General features: G+C 32.6%; 1 protein-coding gene and 1 long non-coding RNA gene across 3 annotated transcripts; one reads left to right on the top strand and one right to left on the bottom strand.

Annotated features, from left to right (window-relative positions):
- Positions 1-9,446: 9,446 nt before the first annotated feature.
- LOC139495560 (uncharacterized) lies at positions 9,447-11,642 on the bottom strand. The gene is made up of 2 exons (XR_011657396.1): positions 11,530-11,642; positions 9,447-10,314 (listed from the first exon to the last, which is right to left on the bottom strand). It is a non-coding gene; the product is annotated as an uncharacterized lncRNA (long non-coding RNA).
- LOC139495559 (uncharacterized) lies at positions 10,087-12,655 on the top strand. Of its 2 annotated transcripts, none has more exons than XM_071283827.1 (4): positions 10,087-10,410; positions 10,593-10,682; positions 10,878-10,950; positions 11,470-12,655. In XM_071283827.1, exons 1-4 carry the CDS (start codon positions 10,087-10,089, stop codon positions 11,634-11,636), a joined length of 654 nt encoding a protein of 217 aa, XP_071139928.1. In that variant the 3' UTR covers positions 11,637-12,655. The 2 variants fall into 2 exon arrangements, with proteins under 2 accessions (XP_071139928.1, XP_071139927.1); XM_071283826.1 differs by having other exon boundaries at positions 11,256-12,655.
- The last annotated feature ends 12,071 nt before the right edge of the window (positions 12,656-24,726 follow it).

Raw genomic sequence — 24,726 nt, 5'->3', positions numbered from 1 at the left:
TAACTCCTGAACGGTAAAAGTCAAAATCGTCATTATTGAACTTGACCTCCATTTTGTCATCAGTAACAACATATTAAAATTTGGGTAGCTTAGGTAGAACAGTTCATGCGTAAATGCACGGACACGACTGGAAACTCCATTTTTCAATCTTTCAAGAACCATAACTCCTGAACGGTAGAAGTCAAAATCGCCATTATTGAACTTGACCTTCATTTAGTTGTCAGTAACAACATATTAAAATTTTAAAAGCTTTGGTTGAACGGTTCATGAGTTAATGCACGGACAACATTTGATTGCCGCCCGCCCGCCGTACATCCCCAAATCAATAACCGACATTTTTGTCACAAAAATCCGGTTAAAAACAACCCAATCCCGATACGACAATCTAATTCTGTAGCAGAATTTTTCTCATGTTCCTTTCATTATATCTTTGATTGCAAAACTACACCCAAACAATACAAACAAACATTTATACATTTTAAACGCAATGCAATGAAATACAATACAATATAAAAAAACATATTTTAAGAGTTCAAATTATAAATTGATGTATAAAACACAATCATGAGCTTGTCTGACAAGGGTCTGGCCCCCTCAGTTCTAAAGACTGCTTAATAAAGACTCCAATATGACAAACATGTTCAGGGATGGGGTTTAGAATGTGTTTTAGTTTATTAAATGTATCAAGATTTTGAAATAATGGTACACATTCTTTTAGATAAGTAAAAGATTAGAACGCAATGATATGTTAATGTCACAACACATTATACAGAGTTAATATTAACCTAGTTGTTTTAAGGTGGTACCTAACACTACAGGGAGATAACTCTGTAAAATCAGCAGAACGTTTTATTGACGTTGTGTTCATAAGGGAATATTAAGCTTCTCAATGATCAAAATAAGTGTTTGTCAAACTGCTATATAACCAGTGTAATTTTTCTGATTAAACGGTTGGTTCAAATTTTTTGAAATTTTTATATTTTTGTCAAAGGGTCAAAGTAAATACTTTGTCAAAATTTTAAGAAAATTAAACGAGCCGAGCCAAATTAATTTTAGTTAAAGTGTTAGGTACCACCTTAAACGAGTTGACGAGTTTAACAATACAAAACGCTTGTGATCGGAGTTATCAAGACTACTAATGAACGTTTCCTGAATTTTGTTTATTGACAATAAAGGTTTAACAAAATGAAATTAGGCAAAAGTTTTAAACATTACGTATACGTTTATGGATAATTGCCACGTTGGCAGTCTAATAAAAACGCATATGATGTGCAAGGGGTTGGAAATCAAAGCAGCCAAAACGAACTTTCTTCGGTTTTCACCAATTCCCGCTCGAATCGCACAGCCCAACAAGACACAGGTAAGAACCATTGTTTTTGTTGTCTGTTGTTAAATAGGATTAAAAGCCGTTTGAATTATCGATTTCGTTCACCGGAGTATCTTCGCTTGGTTTGCCTGACAATATGTATATAATATATAATCCTATATCTATCAGTCATCGAATTGCATATGAGAGTCCAAGGATAAAGGTTGTGGATTTTCTATAAAAATTCCATATGTTTAGCATTGAATCAACACAAGGGCACATAACCCTTAATTAGGTCTTTCCACCTTTCCGTGGAAAGACCTATAGGTTTCGTTCTGATTATTATTATTATTATTTTTTTTTTTTCCTCCTAATTTTTTTCTTGCGTAGTATTGTTGTTTAATAACTTGTCGCTTAGATGTTTAAAATATGATATCGTATAGTTTATACGCTTCAAAAATTTACAACTGCGTAACAAAATACTTTACATTGTATGAGTTATCTCCCCGAACACTGTTTTTCTTGTGGTCACTACTCCTTCGCAACCATAAAAGATTACGATTGATTGATTGTTGGTTGCTTAACGTCCAGTGGCAAATATTTCATGCATATTCAGGACGAGAACAAGTTCACAATAAATACAATAGGTAGGTTGTTGTAATAGAGGCCATCTAGGATGATGGTCGGGGAAATTTGGACTGCCACTGGAAAATGAGGGTATATTGGATAGGGACAGAAATTTTTCCTTGCAACAGGCCACCTACAGACCCCTCAAAGAGTTGTTGCAAGGGTTCTTAACGTGCAAAGAGCGTGGCACTCTCTTTACACGAGGCATCGGATTTAACGTCCCCCTTCTGACCGGACGTGACTGCGAACTTGATACATCCCGCACAGCCAAACGGACGCCCCACTTGAGCAAGCGTTTTACTGCCGGTCGGGAGAAGACCAAGTGACCATATTTCTATACCCCAGTCACCCTTGGGGTATAAAAGATTACGACAAATTTATTTTACCAAATTGCTCGTTACATCTTTAGGATAAGAATATTCATTTGGACCGAAGCTATACGGAGACTCCATATGAGAGTTATTCCCCCTTTTTTATTTGATTCAAGTGATATGCATTTTCAACTGGTAAACCATAAGTGATAGAGACCTAGGGTCTTCAGATTTGAGGTCCTTGGTCCCAAAAAAAAAATGAAAATGAGGTCAAGGTCATATTCGAAATTTTATTTTGGCTTATTTTTACTTCTTTTCAAATACCGTATATCATATTGACAAATAATTTTTCATAAATTGTTAGTTGCGACATGTCCTTACTTGTATATTTTGGTTGAAAGGGTGCGCATACAATAAATGGGAGTTTTTGTCCATCTTACATTTAGAATTACGCGTAAAGTGGTATTACTCATTAACCAAACATATTAAAGACCTAGGGTCTTTTGATTTAAGGTCCTTGGTTTGTGACCTTGAAATTGAGGTCAAGGTCATAGGTTAATAAGACGTTCTAGATTTTGACCTTTGCTTAAAATTCATATTAATATATCATAAAGCCATATGAACTAACATTTTAAACTGATTTTTTATATTTCAATATCAAAATAGATCTTTACTAGTGGAAAGACCTTCAATTGTTCTCTGAACAATTGGTTTTTAATTTACTTGATAATTGTGTTTGAATTCTGGTGTCAGAAATTAATTTTGTCGTTTAATGTATTATATAATTGCTTTTTCCCTTTTAATTGGACACATCAGTTACTGACACTTTAGAATCAGAAAGAAAACCAGTCATCATAGAGAAAAAGAGGTCAAGAGAAATAGACATAATTATTAACCGATTGCAGGGGAACTTATGCCCTTTGGTACCCATAATTGGAAATAAAATATCTTCTATAATCAGAAATGGCAAAATCTACGGCTCAAACCTATAGAGTTTTGCTTTCGTATCCATTTTTTGTCAACTTGGAAACATCATCTTATTCACTCCGTTACAATCAAGCTACGATAAATTTTACGATACATTCCTCAACAACACGGATGTAGATTTGATAAACAATCTAATTCGAAAAGCAGGTCACACAGGTAAAACAGAAAATAACTTTGTCAACTTGAGTTTACGTACAAGATACAACACATTGTGTTTTACCATTGATTGAATGTTGATTGCTTAACGTCCAGTGGCAAGTATTTCATGCATATTCAGGACGAGAACAAGTTCACATGATACACAATAGGTAGGTCTTTTCATAATAGAGGCCATTTGGGATGACGGTTGGGGAAATTTGGACTGCCACTGGTAAATGAGGGTATATTGGATAGGGACAGAAATTTTGCCTTCCAACAGGCCATCTACGGGCCCTCAAAGAGTTGTTGCAAGGGTTCTTAACGTGCAAAGAGCGTGGCACTCTATTTACACGAGATATCGGATTTAACGTCCCCATTCTGACCGGACGTGGCTGCGAACTCAATAAATCCCGCACAGCCAAACGTACGTCCCACTTCGGCTAGCGTTGTACTGCCGGTCGGGAGAGGACCAAGTGACCATATTTTGATTCCCCAGTCACAGCGCTTATTATTGATGAAAGATGTCATGGTCCCGACTGTGGACAGGCATTTAATCTGTTGAAAATGGTAGTTAAACCTGGTTTAAAAGCTCTCTCACTTGTAACGACAGTTATATTGACAACGATATGTGAACAACACAAATAGGCGTAATGGGTAAATATAAGAAGGGGTACCTTAGTCAACATTGTTTTATAATTTATCACTTTAAAAACACTAAGTAACAAAAAAAACCCCACAACAAAACGTTAAGACTAAGCAAATTAGTAAAAACGAAAGACAAAAATACAAACATCTACCATAGATATCAGAAATCAGAGGCCAAGTTAAAAATACATTCACTGTCTTCTGTTGCCAGCAACAAGTGTTTTCATGGCCCTGAACTCATCTTTTACAGGTAAGTCACTTTTGCAGCATTCAACTGTGGATCAAAACATTATTTTGGACAAGACAAGCTTCATTGAACTTCTTTTACAGGTTAGTCACTTTTGCAGCATTTAATTTTGAATCAAATTTTTTTTTCGGACAAGACCATCTCCATTGAACGTATCATCAACCATATGGGGTCAAGATCATGAGCAAGAGGCATTACTTCACGATTTTAACTAATACTGTTGCCCGTTTATTGGAGTTGGTGCCGATTCTGTTGCAACCTGTACATCTATGCAAAAGCGTTGTACACATACGAACACAACACAGCACATATGAAGATTACAATGCAGACTCAAACAGTTGTTTAATATGAAAGAAATTACCTTGATACATTTGTTGTTGCTTCCATACTACAGTCCGATTCAGTAATAAATGTATGTTTATGACACTGAGTTTTTGTAATGTCGTTGTAAGGGGTGAGAAATTTCTCATAGTTAGTCATGTACCAAGAGACAATGAACTTCATATTGCTATATCATCTTATCAATGTTAATAATTATAGAAACTCCACCTTTCTTATCTTGATTGACAATATGAACAGTTACACGTGCTCAATATTCATCGACTTTATCTATATATTACACATTGGGGTTTTATAACATGTGCAGTTCTATATCATGTATTAATTATATGGATTAACTCAATTGGTCTCTAACGATGTTATCATAACATGGTGTCAGATGTAAAAACGACTTTAGCATAGTTAATAGCAAATGCTATCGTTATTGTTTGGTGGGGAAAAGGAAAGAAAGATTGGATGGTAATTTTAAGCAATCGCCAACATATCTGAGAAATGGAAAAGGTTGAAACAAACAATAAACTTATGTTAGAAGTAGCTATGGGTGAAGAAAAAAACCCAGTGCATAGCTGCTTTAGATGTCATTGGATTAGAAGGCCGAGACATTTACAATACATTCATTTTTTGTGAAAATGAAGCTAATAAACTTCTAATACTGCTGTAAAATTGGAGGACTATTGCATCCCTAAGAGGAACGTTACAGTAATCAGACATCTTTTCAACACACGCTTTCAAAATTGGGGTTATTGATGATAAAGGTATTGGTTGTTTTCCTGCCGACCAGTGGTGGCCTTAAAGTAAAACTTTACTTTTTCAGCAATAAACTTGGTCAATCTGATATGCCCATCAGCATATTACTGTACAACAATCTTATAAATTAACATTTAAATCTATACAAATACCATGATTTTTTATGTAAATCATTTTCTTGTTTAAGCTGGTTTTTTTTTAGGCATTACCACTTTTAGGAAAAGATTGCAATTTTTTTTAATCCAGTTTGTTTACCTCTATTGCTAAAAGTTGTTTGATTTAGGTAAAGACTTTACTGCTGAGTATTATTTATCTTTTAGGGTAAAGAAATATACAAAAGTTTAAATGGCAGGAAAAAAAAACATCAGTTTCGACAATATGTCTATCCAACGGACTACATGTCAGATTTGTATCCAGATGTTGAAGATGGTTGTTCTTGCCCAGCATCCATTGAGGTATTATGCTTGGTTTTTTTTATAGATTTTGTGAAAAATATATGCAATGAAATATAAAAATAGTACAGAAGTATAGTAAACTGTTTCATATATATTTTCAGTATCAAGACTGTTTTTCTTTAGAAAGGACATTCATTTCCATTGCCACTGTAGAACAAGCATATGAGTTTGCCCATTGTTCAAATAAAATAAAGGAAGCTATATATATTCCTCTTCTGGAAAGAGCAGACGCAGGGAAATATACCTGTGTATAAGAAAATGTACATGGCATATTAAATTTTACCTTTAAACTTGAAGTGCTTCGATTTAAGTATAATTTGAAATTTGATTGATTGATTGTTGGTTGCTTAACGTCCAATGGCAAATATTTCATGCATATTCAGGACGAGAACAAGTTCACAATAAATACAATAGGTAGGTTGTTGTAATAGAGGCCATCTAGGATGATGGTCGGGGAAATTTGGACTGCCACTGGAAAATGAGGGTATTTTGGATAGGGACAGAAATTTTGCCTTGCAACAGGTCACCTACGGACCCCTCAAAGAGTTGTTGCAAGGGTTCTTAACGTGCAAAGAGCGTGGCACTTCTTTACACGAGGCATCGGATTTAACGTCCCCCTGACTGCGAACTTGATACATCCCGCACAGCCAAACGGACGCCCCACTTCAGCAAGCGTTTTACTGTCGGTCGGGAGAAGACCAAGTGACCATATTTCTATACCCCAGTCACCCTTGGGGTGTTTTGAAATTTGAATAAATGTACCTAAAATACAGACCAATTCAATCTATATATACCTCACTTTAAACTGTACCTCTAGTACTTTCGAGCTGGAAATGATATAAGATCAAAGAGAAAGAACAATAAACTCTCTGAAAAATTGAAGTATTCGGAGCAACCTGCAGACATGACTTTCCGCAAAAGTTTGTTTTTAGTTTAAAACATGTATCACTTTAAATTATGATTATAGTATTCCCAGACCTGAAAGAAACAGTCCTTGTGCCGAGAGATAGCATTCGGGAGCTCCCATCAAAAGCGCCTAAACATTGGAAACATTCCAAAAAAATTGCTTGGAAGTTAAGTAAATGTGTGGTTACATATGTTTACGGTTTCAAACTATTTACTTTATTCTTGATATTTTACAGATTTTAAAAAATATGTATATTTTCAGTATCAAATAAAAAAATGGAAGCCAACTATTCCTAGTCTGGAATGAGCAGACGCAGGGAAATACACCTGTGTATAAGAAAATGCACATGGTATATTAAATTTTTCCTTCCGACTTGAAGTGCTTCGATGTAAGTATAATTTGAATGAATGTGCCTTAAATACAGGCCAATTCAATCTACATTCACCTCACTTTGATGACAATTGATGTGTATTACCATTAATATGTTCGACGGACCATGTCTACCTGAGGTACATATCAACTGTACCTCTAGTTCTTTCGACAGGCTTTTGGTCTACTGGAGGTACAAATCAACTGTACCTGAAGAACATACCAATTAATCCCGAACTCTGATGATAATAATGTGTTGGAATTACCATCAAAACTTTCGTCAGGCTTTGTCTACTTGAAATACACATACTGTTCCTGAAGTGCAAACCATTGCAACTTACATACACTCAACTCTGATCAATATCAATCCATATTAGCCTCAAAGACCATATATGTAATATTTGAAGCAAAAATCTGCGTTATCGCAGCAGTCTGAACCGACACAAAATTACTCGCGAGACGTCAAAGAGGAATATCCGTGTTCAATTTGTTGTAAACGTTATAAAAGGATAAGATCATTGAAAAAACACCAGGCCGTCAATAATAACTCAAGCGGAATTACATGTACTAAATGTGATAAGATAGTCACTTCCATGAGGTATTGAGACGGTCACATCAAAAGAAAACACCAGTGACACATATAAAATTGATACTCATGACAATCTTGTTTTTTTCAATTTCTTGTATCATATTCTTTTTTTTTTACAACTTTTAACATTATAATGATCAATAGATGTTTTGATTACATTGATTACATTATATCATCTCTGTGATATTACTTGCTATTTTTTTTTTTGTATTTTTATGTTGAGATGAGAGCATTGGAATACAAATGCATTACACAAATGTTTTATAGTACTGTTTATCCTACATGTTTTATATCCATCATTACACAGACAAAAGTATTGATTTATTCTTATTTTTGTTTAAGTTGGAGTTACTCATAACTCTACACTTGAGTCTTTTTAAGTATTATCTCGTAGACTTGAAACAAATTAAACTTGAAACAAAATTACTGCTGTTGTTTTCTGTCTGTAATATTGTTATTATGAACGAGTAAAATATTTCCTGGACTGCAGTGTTTTTCAAGCTGGAAATGATATAAGATCAAAGGGAAAGAACAATAAACTCTGAAACTGCAGTGTTTGGAGCAACCTGCAGACATGACTTTCCGCAACAGGTTGTTTATAGTTTAAAACCTGTATCGATTTAAATTATGATTATAGTATTAAGTAAATGCGTGGTTACATATGTTTAAGGTTACAAACTATTTAGTTTATGTTTTGCTATGGAAAAACCAAAAAAATAGTTTATTCTTGATATGTTACAGATTTAAAATTATGTATATTTTCAGTACCAAATAAAAAAATGGAAGCTATCTATTCCTAGTCTGGGAACACACGCAGGGAAATATACCTGTGTATTTGAAAATGCACATGGTATATTAAATTTTACCTTCCGACTTGAAGTGCTTCGATGTAAGTATAATTTGAATTTTGAATGAATGTACCTCAAATACAGACCAATTTAATCTAAATACACCTTACTTTGATGACTATTGATATGTATTATTATCAACACGTTCGACAGGCTTTGACTACCTGAGGTACATATCAACTGTACCTCTAGTACTTTCGACAGGCTTTGACTACCTGAGGTACATATCAACTGTACCTCTAGTACTTTCGACAGGCTTTTGTCTACTGGAGGTACATATGAACTGTACCTTAAGTACATACCAATTAAAGCGACATACACCCAACTCTCATGAATATTAATGTGTTGGAATTACCATCAAAACTTTCGTCAGGCTTTTTCTACTTGAGATACACATAAACTATACCTAAAGTGCAGACCAATGCAACTTACATTTGTCAATTTTCATTTTTTTTTTTAAATATTTTTACGCTGATTTACTCTTTTTTTAACACATTACACGGCCATTACGTTAAATATCCTAGTTTCATAACGGTGGAATGAGATATACAGAAACTGAATTGGAAATTTAAGTTTAATTCTAACATCCTTTCTCTTACAGCTGTTCACATCAATATATAGAATTTAAAAGGTACCTTCATCAGACACAGATTAATCAGCACATTTTATTTAGACACATTTAAAATTCTGTTTTTTGTTTTTTGTCCATGGATTTATGAGTTTTGAACAGCGGTATACTACTGTTGCCTTTATCTATATATTTCAAATTAAATAACTACCTGTACATTCAAACATTAATCAATAAAATTTCGCATTGGTGTTAATATTCAATCATATCCATACTAATCGTCGTTGTTAAACCTATTCTATTGTGTTCTAGGATAAAGTTGCCTTTTAATACAATTTTTTTTCTCTCAGTTTGACTAAGATGTAAGTAGTATATATTGTGTGGCAGCAGCAAATATTTTTGCCACGTTGACAAAAATTTGTTCCCGCTAGCAAAATTGTATAATATATTTGTTGAATAATATCAAAATATTGGATTTTAAAATTTGTAGAAATATAAAAGACTGTTTTGATTTTTTCACACGTTGCATTTTGCAGACGTCAAGAAAATTACATAATATAACTGTTGTATAATATTAAATGAAAATTTTGTTTTTTCACTTATAAAAGAATGTTTTGATTTATTTTCCATCGCATTTAACATATAGACAATTTAAATTGTTAATATTTTGGATAAAGAAGTTAAAAGTAAAACTGAAAAAATAGAAGATTAAATGACTTCGCGTTGAGAGAAGAAATTTTATAAAACTTTTAAGTTTCATTTGTAACAAAAAATGAATAAGAATTGAAAATATATTAATTAACCCTAACCCTAGCGTATATTGTAAAAACTATTATTATTATTTATTAAAACAATCCATACTCAAACATTAATTAAACCTTATCCATCTACCACTCTTATCCCAACCATATATCACGGAATTAATTACCCCTAATTTATTCCCTAATTAGACTATTGTTTTTATTTCTCATCCGGGTATTTAATTCCTCAAAATATTTGCAAAATGTCACCCATCAACACCATGTTTATATTCATCATCATTTGTTTCACAATGTCAGCTGTTTCATGCTCGCATGAATTGAGAGATGTATGCACAGTGGAGGGGGATACTCTCCATTGCAGATGGACTGGAGCAGGGCTCTACAACACCAGAATCCGACTAGATGTAAAGAAAGTCGTATTCGAAAGATTTTTTGTTGCCGGACAATTGGACCTTGCAAATAATAGAGACCTGCATTCAATTGAGATCAAACAAGGAAATTCTAAATGCAGCAATGTTTTAGCAGCACCAGAAACAATAACAATTGTTAATGGTATACATTGTGATGTAAGTATATAGGAAATTAGAAAAGAATAACAGAATAATAAGAGCTTTAAAGTAATCACGTAGTATTGTCTCTATATGTAAAGTGACTAGAAACAACCTAAACTATGAGCAGATCTTATATATTATTTATTAATTTTATTGTGTAAAACATTTCTTACATTATGTATATTTTTTTTTTACAGAATGGAGTCATAGCTTCTACAACAACAACAGCAGCAACAAGAGTAACACCAGGATCCACATTGTCAATCGGCACCACTGATAAACAACTGGTAAGCATTTATCTGATATTTTTTTAATTAAAACGTCCGTTTTGTTTTCTATTTTTATTAGGAAATACATGTACATGAACGAGTCAATTTGTATTCTCTATAGTATAGTGTTTAAAAACAAATTAAAATGTGAAGGATAAGATTTTTTAATATCAACATTTTCATGAAATACATGATTTTATTTCTTTATTTCAGAAGTCAACACCACATGCACAGGAGGAAGACAAGGGTCTAGATAATATTAAGATCATTCTTATAATGATTTTTGGTAAGTATCTAAATTTAATTTATTTATTTGATTGACAAACAATATAAAAATAAAATAAATAAATAAAATAAAAATATATACATGTTCTAATAAAAACACTTATTTATAAATAAGAAAAAGATGCGGTATGAGTGCCAATGTATTATAGATCAAAGTATGACCTTCAACACAGAGCAAAAGCTCACACCAAACAGTAAGCTATAAAGACAATTCAAACAGAAAAACCAATGGTCTAATCTATTTATATATATCAATATATTTTATAATTTTTAAAGTAAGTGACATATTCAAATTTATCTTTACAGCATCTCTAGCATGTGTTATGCTCTTGTCGCTGATGTTATTTTGCATCTGCAAAAAGAAGAGAACTGCAAAAACCAATTTCCGCCAACACCAATTCTCCTTCAATGTCGATGCAGATTCACTATCCGAAATAGAAATTGCAGATTTTGTTAATACACCAAAAAAAACTGTTTAAGTTAATATCTATCTCTGTATTTACTACTTTTTAATTTGTAGAATATATCCTCATCGCAATTTATGAAAGGCTTCAAGAAATTATAAATTATTTTTTTCCACCACGTGAAAATAACAGACGAGTAGCCCCAGCACAACAACAACCACCAAGAATATTGAGAAGATCAAACAGGATATCTATTCGGCCACAGAGACTAACCTATGATTAATTTTCTAAACTTTTAAATTTTATGAAATTTTTTAAATTTTTTTTCTAAATTTTATATTTTTTTTATTTTTTTTTTTCTAAATTTTATAATCTTTTTTCTAAATTTTATAAACTTATTTATACACTGTTATCTAAATTTTAATAATCACTGATGAGGATGTATTCTACAAATCTACTTATATTATGAAAAATTATATCACCAAAACTTTTCAATTTTCTTTCATTTGATTTATTTGGATTAGTTACACTTTATTTTAATTAAAGAAAAGATTTTGATTATACTCGCATTTCTCTACTCTCATTTTATTATATTGTAAATAGTAGTATACATGTAGTTTGTTTTTATAAATTCACCTTAGTTTATATGTTTCATGCTCATTCAAACCATAAATTTCATTATAAATCTATTCTTTTCATTAAATAATCTACTTTCTCTGGTATTAAAGTTCATTATTAATCTATTCCTTTCATTAAATTATTCTTTTTAGTTTTCCATTTACATATGTTTAGTTTTGTAATAGAAATAAATTAAATTAAAAAACAAATATGATTGGTATTATTGTATATATGTAAATAATATATATATGTATATAATGTTTGGAGAACTTTTTGTTTTTATGTTTACTTTATCATCATTTTCATCTTTGGAATTTTTTCATATGAGAATTTACAGCATCCAAATTTAATTACAACATATTATCGCATATTTTATCATATTGTGTTTGCTTAAACTTTTTTTCTTTTGTTTTTATTACTTTTTATAGTGCTATATGATTAAGTTAAACCTAGAGATAAATATATAAAAATTCTTGATTTGTAACCGCTGTCATGGTGCTTTCTATAACATGTTTTATGTGAAAAAAATGGTGCATTACAAATGATGTAAGTTTTTTATAACCAAATTTCATTTGATAGTTCTCTTGTTTATATTATTTACAATTGTTATATAAATAGTGCAGAAAACTTGATTTGTTTTGAAACTTACTATGTTGTTTCATGGAATAAAGTATTTGTATTTGATATGTGTTAATAAATTAGACTTTTCTTAAACTTTTCCCACTGCATTGCTACCCCAATCAATGTGGATGATTACCAGTTGACACCATTTGTATATCATCTAGAAATTTGCAAACAAAAACTTTGCTTAATTAATTTTTATCTACTTTAAATTTATTAATTATAAAAGAAATATGGTTTAATTGCTGATGAGACAACTCTTCAAAGAGGTCAAACCACAAGCTTCAATCTCAAATCTTGTCAAGAAAATGAAATATTTACACAGGAAAAAAGAAGCTAGCTGAAAAAAAAGTCATGAACAAAACAAGATTCACCATTTACAATGATCCAAAGAAAAGAAAAGAGCATATCTAGAAATTTGCAAAACAAAAACTTTGCTTAAAACATTTTTATCAACTATTAATTATAAAAGATGGTAATCCACAAGCTTCAATCTCAAATCTTATCAAATGAAATATTTACACATGGGAAAAATTAGCTAGCTGCAAAAAAGTCATGAGCAAAACAATTAACTACGATCCAAAGAAAAGAAAAGAAAAAAGTAGCATGTAGGGGGAAAAATAGAGAGAGAGAGAAAAAGGAGATATGATCCACCATTGAAAATATGATCCAAAGAAAAGATGATCCAAAGAAAAGAAAAAAGTCGCTTATGTTCTAACGAAGGAAAAAATAGAGAGAGAGAAAAAGGAGATAGGATTCACCATTGAAACTATGATCCAAAGAAAAGAAAAAAGGTGTTTTAACGATGAAAAAAATTAGAGCGAGAGAGAGAGAGAAAAAAAAAGGAGATAGTAATGAGATGTAAAAATAATCGTCAAAATCCAACTCGATTTACCATTGAAAATATGATCCAAAGAAAAGAAAAGAAAATAGGTTTTGTTTTAATGAAGGAAAAATTATATATAGAGAGAAAAAATAGTAATGAGATGTAAAAAATAACCATCAAAATCCGGTTCGAACAAATCTATAATATATAATTGATCTTAAATAAAAACAATCAAAATTTATTGAGTAATGATCACTTTTCAAATTTGAAAGGTGATAAACACTTTATATTTAAACTGATGAACTAAGATTTAATGTAAACAGAAGGTGTATTATCCAAATACTGCCGCAATATTGGAGATCAATCTGACATGAAAAATCGCGATCGGGACAGATCTACACTGAAATTACATATGAATTAATAAAATGGTGTAACATGGATAATGGAAGGTTGGCGAGCCTTTAGGAGTAAATAAGTGTTGGAAACTATTATTCATAATTTAATGAAACGGAAGCTTTATTCCTTTATTAACGCGGTACACTCAATTCTATCATAAAGCGATAAAAATGATGAACCAGGTTGAGTACATGAGGGGATTTGGTGGAGAAGTAGAGCGGGCTGAGTTGAATTTTGGAAGAAAGAAGAACATTGCGGTTACACCGTACAAGGGATATGTTTATATCCACATAGGCAGTTTAACAAGTAGCAGAAGCATAACTCTTGGGACTGATGAGTTTAAAGAGCTATGCAATCTGAAGCCAGTTCTTTTAAAAGCTGAGGCAGAAATAAAAAAACAGGTTAGTGATTTCTAATATTTAGCAGTAAATATTTACATGAACATATAGCTAAATTATTATCGTTCAGCAGCAAATAGTTGAGCGTGATATATATTTTATTCTCTAAGAAATAGGAGCGATCTACAAAATTATTTTAAAGTAAGATATTGCGAGTGTTTAATAAAAGCACCAGCTGCAGATGTTTCACCTTATATGTTTTTTCGTAAATTTCACTACTGCTAGTAAGTACACATAATTTTCAAAGTTATTGAAAGCGAGTAAAAACTATATGATAAACGTTCTAATTATCCTTCAACAGCAAATAATTGAACATAAATATATACTTTATAGGTTTAATATACAACAAACGTTTTAGTTAAAAGTAAGTTATTGATAGAGAGTATTTACAAGCGGCTTGCGTTCAGCTGCAGATATTTCACTTGTTTCTGGGTTGATTTCACCACTGTTAGTATTAATTTTCAAAGTTATTGATAGCAAGTAAAAAATGTTTTGATAAACGTTCAGTTGCAGATATTTCAACATTTTTGTTTCTAGGTAAATTTCTCAACCGCTAATAAATACGAATTTCTTTCCCACAGCAAACGTTGATTTATATGATTTCTTACACGTTCAATTGTTTTTATTATATATTAATTTTTTTAGCTGCAAAAACCTAGCAGGAAAAAGAAGGTTATAGTTGTTGAAGAGGAAGAAGAAGAAGAAGAAGAAGAAGAAGAAGAAGAAGAAGAAGAAGAAGTAGAAGAAGAAGAAGTAAAAAAAGTTACTTTGAAAAGAAAGGTAAAACAACTTTTGTTTTTTTTTTTCTATGTAAATCAAAATAAGTAGTTATAATTTTCAAGTTTATGAATTTAAAGTAATTATCCAATTAAATGTACCATAAAAAGAAGATAACACCAGTAAGTGATCAAATTTTTATTCTGTTTCTAATATGTTCTTATATACAATAGTTAGGATAGAAATCATTTATAACTTAGCAACATTTTTCCAATCAAAGATTGATTTATCAATATGTGAAATACTCGCTTTAAGATAAAACCATTGCCTTTGATTTAAAGCGATTTCATTTCTAAGAGGATCATTTCTCAATAATACAAACAGTTCACTATTCAATATACATGTATTTACAAAAATATCTTCAGATAAAGCAAAAGTGTCCATTTTATTACAAAATAAATCGTTTCCGCTACTGTTTCGTTTAACATCATCAGATATGAATGGAGGATCATTTTCACTGTTTAATGGCCCATTTATTAATATAACTGCTAGAGTTATCGAACAGAATAACAATCCGACAATTTTCATCTTTGCACCAAGCCAGTGCAGTTGTGGAAACTGGTCACTGATTTCAGCTGTATCCATATTGATAAAATTGTAATCATGCTCATCTGTCATTTTAAGTGAATATTCTTCCACATTTGCACTACTCAATTCATCCTTTTCATTTATTTTAGAAATCTCCATTATGAAATCCAATTTCTTAATACAGGTGTCGCACTTTGTTCATTTGTTTTCATGCATGTATCTGTAGATTTATGATGTGAAAACTATTTTACTAGAGTTTATGTATCTTATTTATTTCTTTTAGCCAATCAGAACAGAAAAAGGACAATGGGAGAAGAAGTAGAAAAAAAGACACTGAGTGAAAAACGAAAGCGGTCAGCTCCACCTTCATTAAGAACTTTATCTGTTGCATGTATTTATAATAAATTAACAACAAAATGTGATATTCAAATGAGAGATTTTTTTTGTAAAATTCCCTCACCAATTTTAATTATTTTTATGGATTATGCAGACTTTCAATTTGTTTTAAATCCTGGATTTGCCGAATTAGATGTGTTTAATGCTGCCGAGGAAATTTTTGATCAAAGATATCAATTAAATAAAATGATAAGGGAATGCAGCCATTTCACATCTGAAGAGATATTCATTCATTTAAAGAACGTCCCAGGGTCTGTTTTAAATTCACTCGGACTTTCGTTCAATAGGGAGAACTTTTCCGATATTTTAAGGAAAATATTAAACATGCGATTTTCACGTGTTTAATTTACCAAAGAATATGTCTCATATATTTTAATCTAAAATTTAAGAAATTTATTTGTAATATTTTCATCGTGTTTGAAGGTCTTTTTCCCCATTGCACAATGTATTTCACTGGTGCGTTTGAAGGTGTAATTCCCCATTTTCATAATTGTGTTTAATTTACCAAAGAATATGTCTCTTATATTTTAATCTAAAATTTATTTGTAATATTTTCATCGTGTTTGAAGGTGTTATTCCCCATTGTCCAATGTATTTCACTGGTGTGTTTGAAGGTGTTATTCCCCATTTGAAGGTGTTATTCCCCATTGACATAATGTTTGAAGGTGTTATTCCCCATTGTTCTAATGTTTGAAGGTGCTATTCCCCATTGTTCTAATGTTCGAAGGTGTTATTTCACATTGTCCTATGTTTGAAGGTGTTATTCCCCATTGTCCTATTGCCTTAATGTTTGAAGGTGTTATTCCCCATTGTCCTATTGTCATTATGTTTGAAGTTTGTTTGAAGGTCCATTTGGGTTTTAAAGTTATGTATTTTCATTGGGGTTTTTAAGTTAAAGTCGCCATTTTACCATGCTACTCCCCATTGCCCTATGTATTTCACTTCCCCAGGTTGATAGCAAACGGATAAAACTTAAATATGTTGATATATTTTATTATAAAATCATATATTTATTTACATGAAATAAAATATTATATAATTATTGTACAGTGTGTTTTCTTTTTCTTGAATTTATTACGGATATGGATTTTTTTTTCAATTTACAATTGTATTAATGTTTTTCTTTTAATTTTCTATGAAAATATGCTAGCGAATGCACATTATCATCCAGCAAGTGTCTCTTGTCATCATATGGTGATAGTCCACTTTTCACAACCTTCACCATGTGAATCTGATGGTTGAAACTTCTCAAAGTGTACATATGCGAGAGTAGTGGAGAACAATTGAACAAGGTGTTTTTATATTGTTCGAATCTAACATTTCGGGTTTTAATACCCTTTGCTACTACAGTTTCCTTGTCGTCTGCGGTGATAAAACTATACATTTTTGCTCTTAGTCCGATATATTCCACCATTTGAATGGACTTGCATTCATCTTTGAATAAACCAATAATCGATTTCCTGTCTTTGGTGTAAAGAGGGTGATCAGCTGGATAATTTGAAAAGTCATATAGCTCACTGTTTAACGACATGTCTCTATATATGTCATCAGTTCTCACATGCATAATGAAACTGTCAGTATCTGTGTAACATAATGTTACATTCTCCTTGTATAGTTTTTTCATGTGGTTGTAGTAGTAATCAACCATGTGCGCCTTTGACAGATCGAGAATCATTTGTCCTAGGTAAATTGGTTTGTTGAAGAAAATTTTTGTTTTGGTTTGTAGCACGCCGCACAAGTGGTCGTTGAATATCTTAAAGCTTTTAAATGATGATTTTGCAGTAAGTTTTTGAAACTTATCCCACCTATGACAGAGAGAGAAGTTGATATGTTTCCGCAACGATTCCATTGATTTACCGAAAATAGCATTGTTGCCATTTTTAAAAAGTTTTTGCTCGAAATTGCTAGTAGCCTTTTTCCTCATTTCGGTATTGAAGTCAATATACTGTTTCAACCATGGACGCTGTTCAAATGAAACTATATTGTGAATCTTCTTCAAAACCAAACCTAGTTTGAGGTATAACTTTAGATTCACATAGTGCAAGATGTAATGCTTTTTATCTTTCAAAGTAGCTAGCAATTTGGTGCTCGGTTGGTATTCTTTCCCATCATCATTTGCTTGCTCATACAGATGACGTGAATGAGGTGAAAGCATTTCATTTGTTATCACTCCTTTTTCAACTGCAAGAGGAAAATCATTGTGAAGATCGTGTAAGTTATCTGGGTAATCCAAATCGCATTCAATGACATATCCGATGTCAGCGTTATTGGATACATTTAAGACATTGAAATCGTTTATTTCCTCTTCTGACAACCACTGGAATTTCCCCACAGCTAATGGCATGCTCATGCTTAAACCGTATAAATTGTTCGCATCTACATACATCAAGTATGAAGTTGGTAAAGCTGGATCATAATTGCTCAAGTAGGGATTGTTTGCTTTTGCATGTCTGCAGCTCACCATTGTTAAACCTCCTCGTATACTCTGCTCAAAGAAGAGCCACATTGTAGGATCTGTCAATAGCTCAAGTCTCACACCAGTCATTTTCAATGCAGATTGCCAGGAAAGCCCTGGAAGAGTGTAATAATTTGCAGGGTCGAGGGAATAGTTCGTTATCCACTTCTTCCTGAAAGTTTCAAATACATCAGCTAATAATAGAACGTCAGTTTTTAGATAAAGATCGTGATATTCGCCTATATTCTTAATATTCATTTGATTCCATACCCGTTGCGCATGTTCATACTCGGTTTGACTAATTGTTTTCTCTGATAAATTGCTGTAGAATTTGTCTATAGAGGGTAATTCAGTTTCATTGAACCTTGCTGCATTGTCAATGTATTCGTAAGGATATGTTCCTTTTTTCAACAAAAGAGCAATCCGCTTATCATCATCAAATTCTTTTGTAAAATGTTTAAATGTTTCTTTCGGATTCTCCTTAGACATTGACGATACCAATTCCTCTAGTGAACAATTCAAAAACTGGTATGAATCGATAAAGCGCAGATTGGATAGGTTGAAACTGATGTACTTTTCTGCATTCGTGGCTATGCAGCCAATTTCTTCACTCTTGAAAATACCTATCGAGGAACAGATTAAATGTGCATCAAACTGTTTCAGGTTATGAAATATAACTGGCACGAATGTGTGTTCTTTAAAATTAAGATTGCAATCTCTGCATGAAGCGCCACGAAATTTACCTGAAACATGTGCATGGTCTCGAACGCGGATAGTGGAATCTGTAAATTCTTCCATGCAAATGTGGCAATGTGTACTTGATTGAAAATCTTCCTCATCTTCAACAGTCATGCACAAGGGTTCAGGATTGTTCAAAATAGCCTTTATACGTTTATTTTCGTCAAGAAGACTATGAAGGAAGTGTTCACTAACATTTTCACCTCTATATATTTTAGGTGGTTGAGTGTATCTGTCATCGATGCAAACAACTTGATAACCGTACCCGCATGGTATCAACTTTGTTAATTTCGTTGTGCTGGTTCGATTATCTTCTGGCTCTTCAGTAACCATAGGTTCGCAAAATGTTTCCATGTCAGCATAAATAACAAATGATGTTTGTAACTGTTTGGCGTGATCTTGAAATGTTAGTATATCGTCTACCCCCTTGGTGGGATATGTCACATGTTGAGCTTCAAATTTTGAGCAGTATTTTATATGTTTCTCTAAAGTATGTTCACTGGTGAAACCTGATAAACAGAATCTGCAATACTTATGACTGCGTCCCAAGCATTTTGTTCGATATAAAAGTCTATTGAGATCTGTAATCAAACACCAGTGACTTTTATTCCCACTTTTCAAATACAATAAGTCAACTTCATGATGAGCTTCTCTTAGACCTGTTACATGGAGGGGGAAAAATTCACCCTCTTCAAATCCTAACACCATTACTGAAATGTTATTCTGCCTTTCAAATTTACTCACAAATGATGGTGCAACGGGCAATTGTATACCTTCCATGTTCAATTCATGTTCATATGGGATGTAGTGATGCACTTTAGAAGGGTCACCTGAACACGTAGGATGTATGGATGCTATAATAGCATATACAAAACATTTTTCATCTAAGTTTCTTATGTTGAGTAACGCTCTGGTTGCAGCAAGAGTTCTTGGTAGGGGTATATACGATCCACCGCCTAAAGGTTTATATTTAGCTGTATTAATCTCAATGTGTTTAATATGATCTAATGACCAACCGCTCCCATTTCGTATATACTCATCAAAACTTTTGAATATTTTTTGATATGTCACATTAATATCATGTTCATCATCTATATTTGCTCTATCAACTAGATTCGATGTCTTCGAGATAAAATGTGCATTATTCTTTAAATCATTACCACCTTCACCTCCATTCGGCTTGATCATTTGCACAAGACAATTCATATACCACTTAATATGACCGAGTTCATCACACATCTCTTGTAAATGAGTTTTTACCTCATGCTTAATTCCAGATAAAAATGCTAGAAGATCATACTTTTCCCCATTATCCTCATTCGGATAAATGAAACGAGCTCGTGCTATTCCCAAGAGAGCAGACTTATCCACACTTTTATGTTTGATTGTAGTATGTGAATTTGAATCAGTGTTTCCTGAACCAGTCTGATAAGTTGTATGATCGATGTTGCTATGTTTAAACAAATTTTCCGCTGAATCAAAATGTCTATCACATTGTCGACATGGAAATGTACAACTGTTTCTCTGGTGTCTCTTCAGTTTGGAAGGGTGATCAAACAGAAGTTTACAATAATAACATGAATAGACCTTAACCGTAAGATTTGATCTGTTGTCATTATCAACACTCAATCGATCATTTAACTCTCGCAACTGCTGTTGATATTGAGGGTTACTGTCAGGATAAAGACGCAATAAATCCTCGCAGAAATGATCATCAGCCATGACAATTGTGATATCAATAGCACTTTCAACGTTTTATATATACTACGCGATCGTGGACTAGAACTAATAGGCGAACATATGTTATCTAAATATTTATTTTATTAATTAAATTTAAAGGTACACAGTGTAAATATACAAATAGACAATATATTATATACATATATAAATATAGACAAATTTAAAGAAAAATACAAGTGATTGATTGAAGTCTCCAATAGTTTTAAATAATCCACTTCTTCATTACAAATGAAATGATAACCATTTACTCTTTAATCTTTTGCGATTTTGCGATTTTTCCACATTTCTTAAGAATTTTTCAGGAGACATCTTGATAGCTTTACCCTCTGCTGCACCATCATATTCATCAACATCCATCCTATTTTCCTCTTGATTGTCTGATTTTGATCGATCTACAGTTTCTTTTAAATTTTTCAATTCTGTTTTTTGCAAAACCTGACCACTACCATGTTGTTTGGTTACATCTTCTTCTAGGTTTATTTCTGTTTTTATACTGTCACTATCTTTACCATCATATTCCTTTTCTTTTTCTTTCACATTAACAATTTCACATTGGTTGGACATATTCATCAATCTTTCATATTTCTCCTTGGGTAATAGTATTAACTCCCGAGTCATAGTATTTGAAAAAAGATGATATCAATGTTGGAATAATAACAATTATCTTCAGTAAACGTTTTCTCCTCAACTGAGGTGTTATATTATTAACTACCACAGCACGAATGAACTTTGCAAAAGTTGAAAGATTCCTTTTAACCCTCTCAGACAATGGTATGACGCTTTTTAGACAGTTGAATACTATTTCTACTAATAGTTGTAATTGTCTGTGGTCCGTGCTTTTTATGATTTGAGCAGATTGTTCAGGTGTAGTGTTCGCCAATAATTTAAGGAAGCTTCTACTTGATTCTTTTAAAATCATTTTGGTTGATAAACAATCGTGTCCTCCCCCGGAAAAGGATTTGCGCGCAACTGATATTCAGGGTTTGAACCTGGTGCTATATCCACTATCAAGCAATTGTATGGTCTGCTAATTGCACGTTGGTAAACGTCCATGAAAAAGCGAACTTGACCTGGAAACATTTGTCGAGCTAAAGATTGTATTTGCAGTGAATCTCTACCATTTTTGAAAAGAAAAAAGACGTGAGAATTCAAACTGATTGATCGCATAACCTTCCCCTTCTGATATAAATTTTGTAGTATAAAAATAATTGATGTTAAGGTGTGATGACTTAAAACGCAATAAATCTTCTGCATCAGTTTACAGTCCACTACTTCATCCATTTTATCATCAATGATCCATAATGTGTGTATATCCTTATCAACAAGAAAATCACTTTCATCAGGCAGTTCCAGTTGAAATGAAATGTTGGAGACAGTTTTTTTCAATTCATCGAAGACATCTTGCCATATGCTGTAACAGTAGTATATCTTCTGAGGTGGTATTGTAAACATTTCCTGAGCGTTCTCTAATAATCTTTTAATGTATGTAGTTTTTCCTGAACCCGTTGGACCGACACATATTGAAGTCATGGGTGTTTGAAATTTCACCAAACTCATGATGATCACCTCTTGCTCGAATGATGATTGTTACCATGTGTCTCATCATTTTAAACACTTTTTCATATGCAGTGTGAATAGGTTTTACCAATCACATTGAAAACAAAGATGTCGTTTGCTTGATGATTATCACTGAAAAAATCGTGAATGTTAGTTAGATCATACTCTCTACATAAGAGTGATAAGATGAAAATGCAATATTGACCGCATACTGATGAATTCTCACTCTGTAATCGTTTTTGATTTATTTCCAGAGATATCGCATTGTGTTCAAAGAATTTTAAGAAGTGACGTGAATAATAATCGGGAGAGTGTGCGAAGCTGTCGAAAAATATCCCTCTTCGTTCCTCATTTATGAAAAAGGCGATCCAGTGTGCACCATTCTCAAAATGATTTTCAGTGTTACAAATAAATCCCATGGGTCGATTTCTCACTATCTTAGGTATCTGATCTGCTGCAAATATACCAACAATTTTATCCTTCATTAGTTCATCACAATTAATCATACACTCCAATTGCATAGTGTTCATTCTTGAATTATGATGTCTCGAGTTTGAGTTATTTCAAAATATCCACTAAATTCACTATAAATGATTATAGTTGTTGGTTCAGTGAGGGGAGAATCAAATGTGCATTCCAAATTGACACGTTCATTCCTTTTCAATGTTAAATAATCTAAACCTTCAAAAATTGGTTCCAGTTGAAAGGCATACAAGGCATATCCTTCAGAAAAACTGTCTCTGTTTAATCCATTACCACAGTCTTGCAGAGTTTTCCCAGCAACCTCAAATAGATTGCGAAATGCAACAATGGATGATTCTCCACTTGACGAGTCAAATTTTACTCTGACAGGATTCCCGGAAACTGGCACTCCCTCAACTTTAAGATTTATTTCACTTAGGTGGCAATGTTTGAATGTCCACGGACATAGTGAGTAGTCACCTGCTATGTTTTGACTCCCCGTAAAGGCTATCAATACCTTATTGGGTCTATTATTCTGGAATATGTTGTTGAAGTTAAAACTTATTTGACCAGCTGGAAGTGAAATTGTGCGAACATCATTTTGCACAATGGGATATTTAGCGTTTACTGTCCTGAGTATAGAATCGTGGCCATATACAATGCCGGGGTGAACGTGGATCTTTGCTATTGATAGATACATATCTTCAATCTCAAGGTAATAATCAGCATCTTCATCAACCGACATTAGATAAAATTCTGGTCTCGATCTGTAGAATTTCACAGTAACTCCTACTTGATTTAATATGTAACGATTCATTGAAAACAGGGGATGGAAAATGTTTCCTTCAAGATCAACAGTTTTACCATTTTTTATGTATGCTGTTCTTCTGTAGAGCCCAAGATTTGATCCTGTGTTACAATCTGCATCATCCAATGTTCCTTGATGATCGTCTATCCATAATTGACTTGAGAGCTGCGATTCTTTAGCTTCTTTCCCATATTTCAATAAAGTTTGCATATAAGCTTTGTAAGGGTAAAATCCTGTTGAAGATGTGACAATTTTATTTTGAATTAAAACATCTATTTGATTAAATAATGCATGCAAAACATAGTTCACAGGCCCGCAATTAACGTCACTGCTATCTGCTATGGTTCCATCTCCTCTTTTAAGTCTTAGACGTACATGCATTGTTGATTTACTTAAGTCTAGATACTCTGTTCCACCAGATATGTGAAACTCTATTGGCGATGTCTTTGTAAAAGTTGCAGCTGGTCGAATATGTTCATATGTGATTCTTGTGACTGCAGTTTGATGACCTGGTAGATTGAATAAAGACAACTGACTTGGTTGCAGCTCATGAAATGTTTCAGGATTTATTTTAGCCATTTTGAATTTTACTGGAAAATATCCTTTTCAATTAGCTGATTCTTTAATCTTTTTTTCACACTCTGTACACTTCCTTTCTTACTGTTTGTTTTATTTTTCCTTCCTCCTTTCTTTGTCTTTTTCGTTTTCTTCTGCTCCCCTCTATGGCTTTTTCTATTACTGTTTTGTAACTTCCCACGTTTGCGTTTTATCTTTTTCACAGCTCGACTAATTTCCGACTTAGCATTTTCCACCTGCTGCTGTGCATGTGTTACAAGTTTAATGGGTGATTGCGCATGTGGTTTACTTTGTGGTAATGTGATTGGTTCCATGAAGCTAGCTGCTGAATTAGTGAGGGAACCACCACTCTGGATAGTTCTTCTGTATGAATTATTAAGATATGAATTGTGATGTTTGTCATTCGCTAGATTTTCATAGTACATTATCCATGTCCTAGGGTCTAGCACATATTGAGAATTGTTCAATTCCATGATT

The sequence above is a fragment of the Mytilus edulis genome, chromosome 11 (genome assembly GCF_963676685.1).
Source record: "Mytilus edulis chromosome 11, xbMytEdul2.2, whole genome shotgun sequence".
Classification (NCBI taxonomy): Eukaryota; Metazoa; Mollusca; class Bivalvia; order Mytilida; family Mytilidae; genus Mytilus; species Mytilus edulis.
This window is presented reverse-complemented; position numbering and strand designations above follow the sequence as displayed.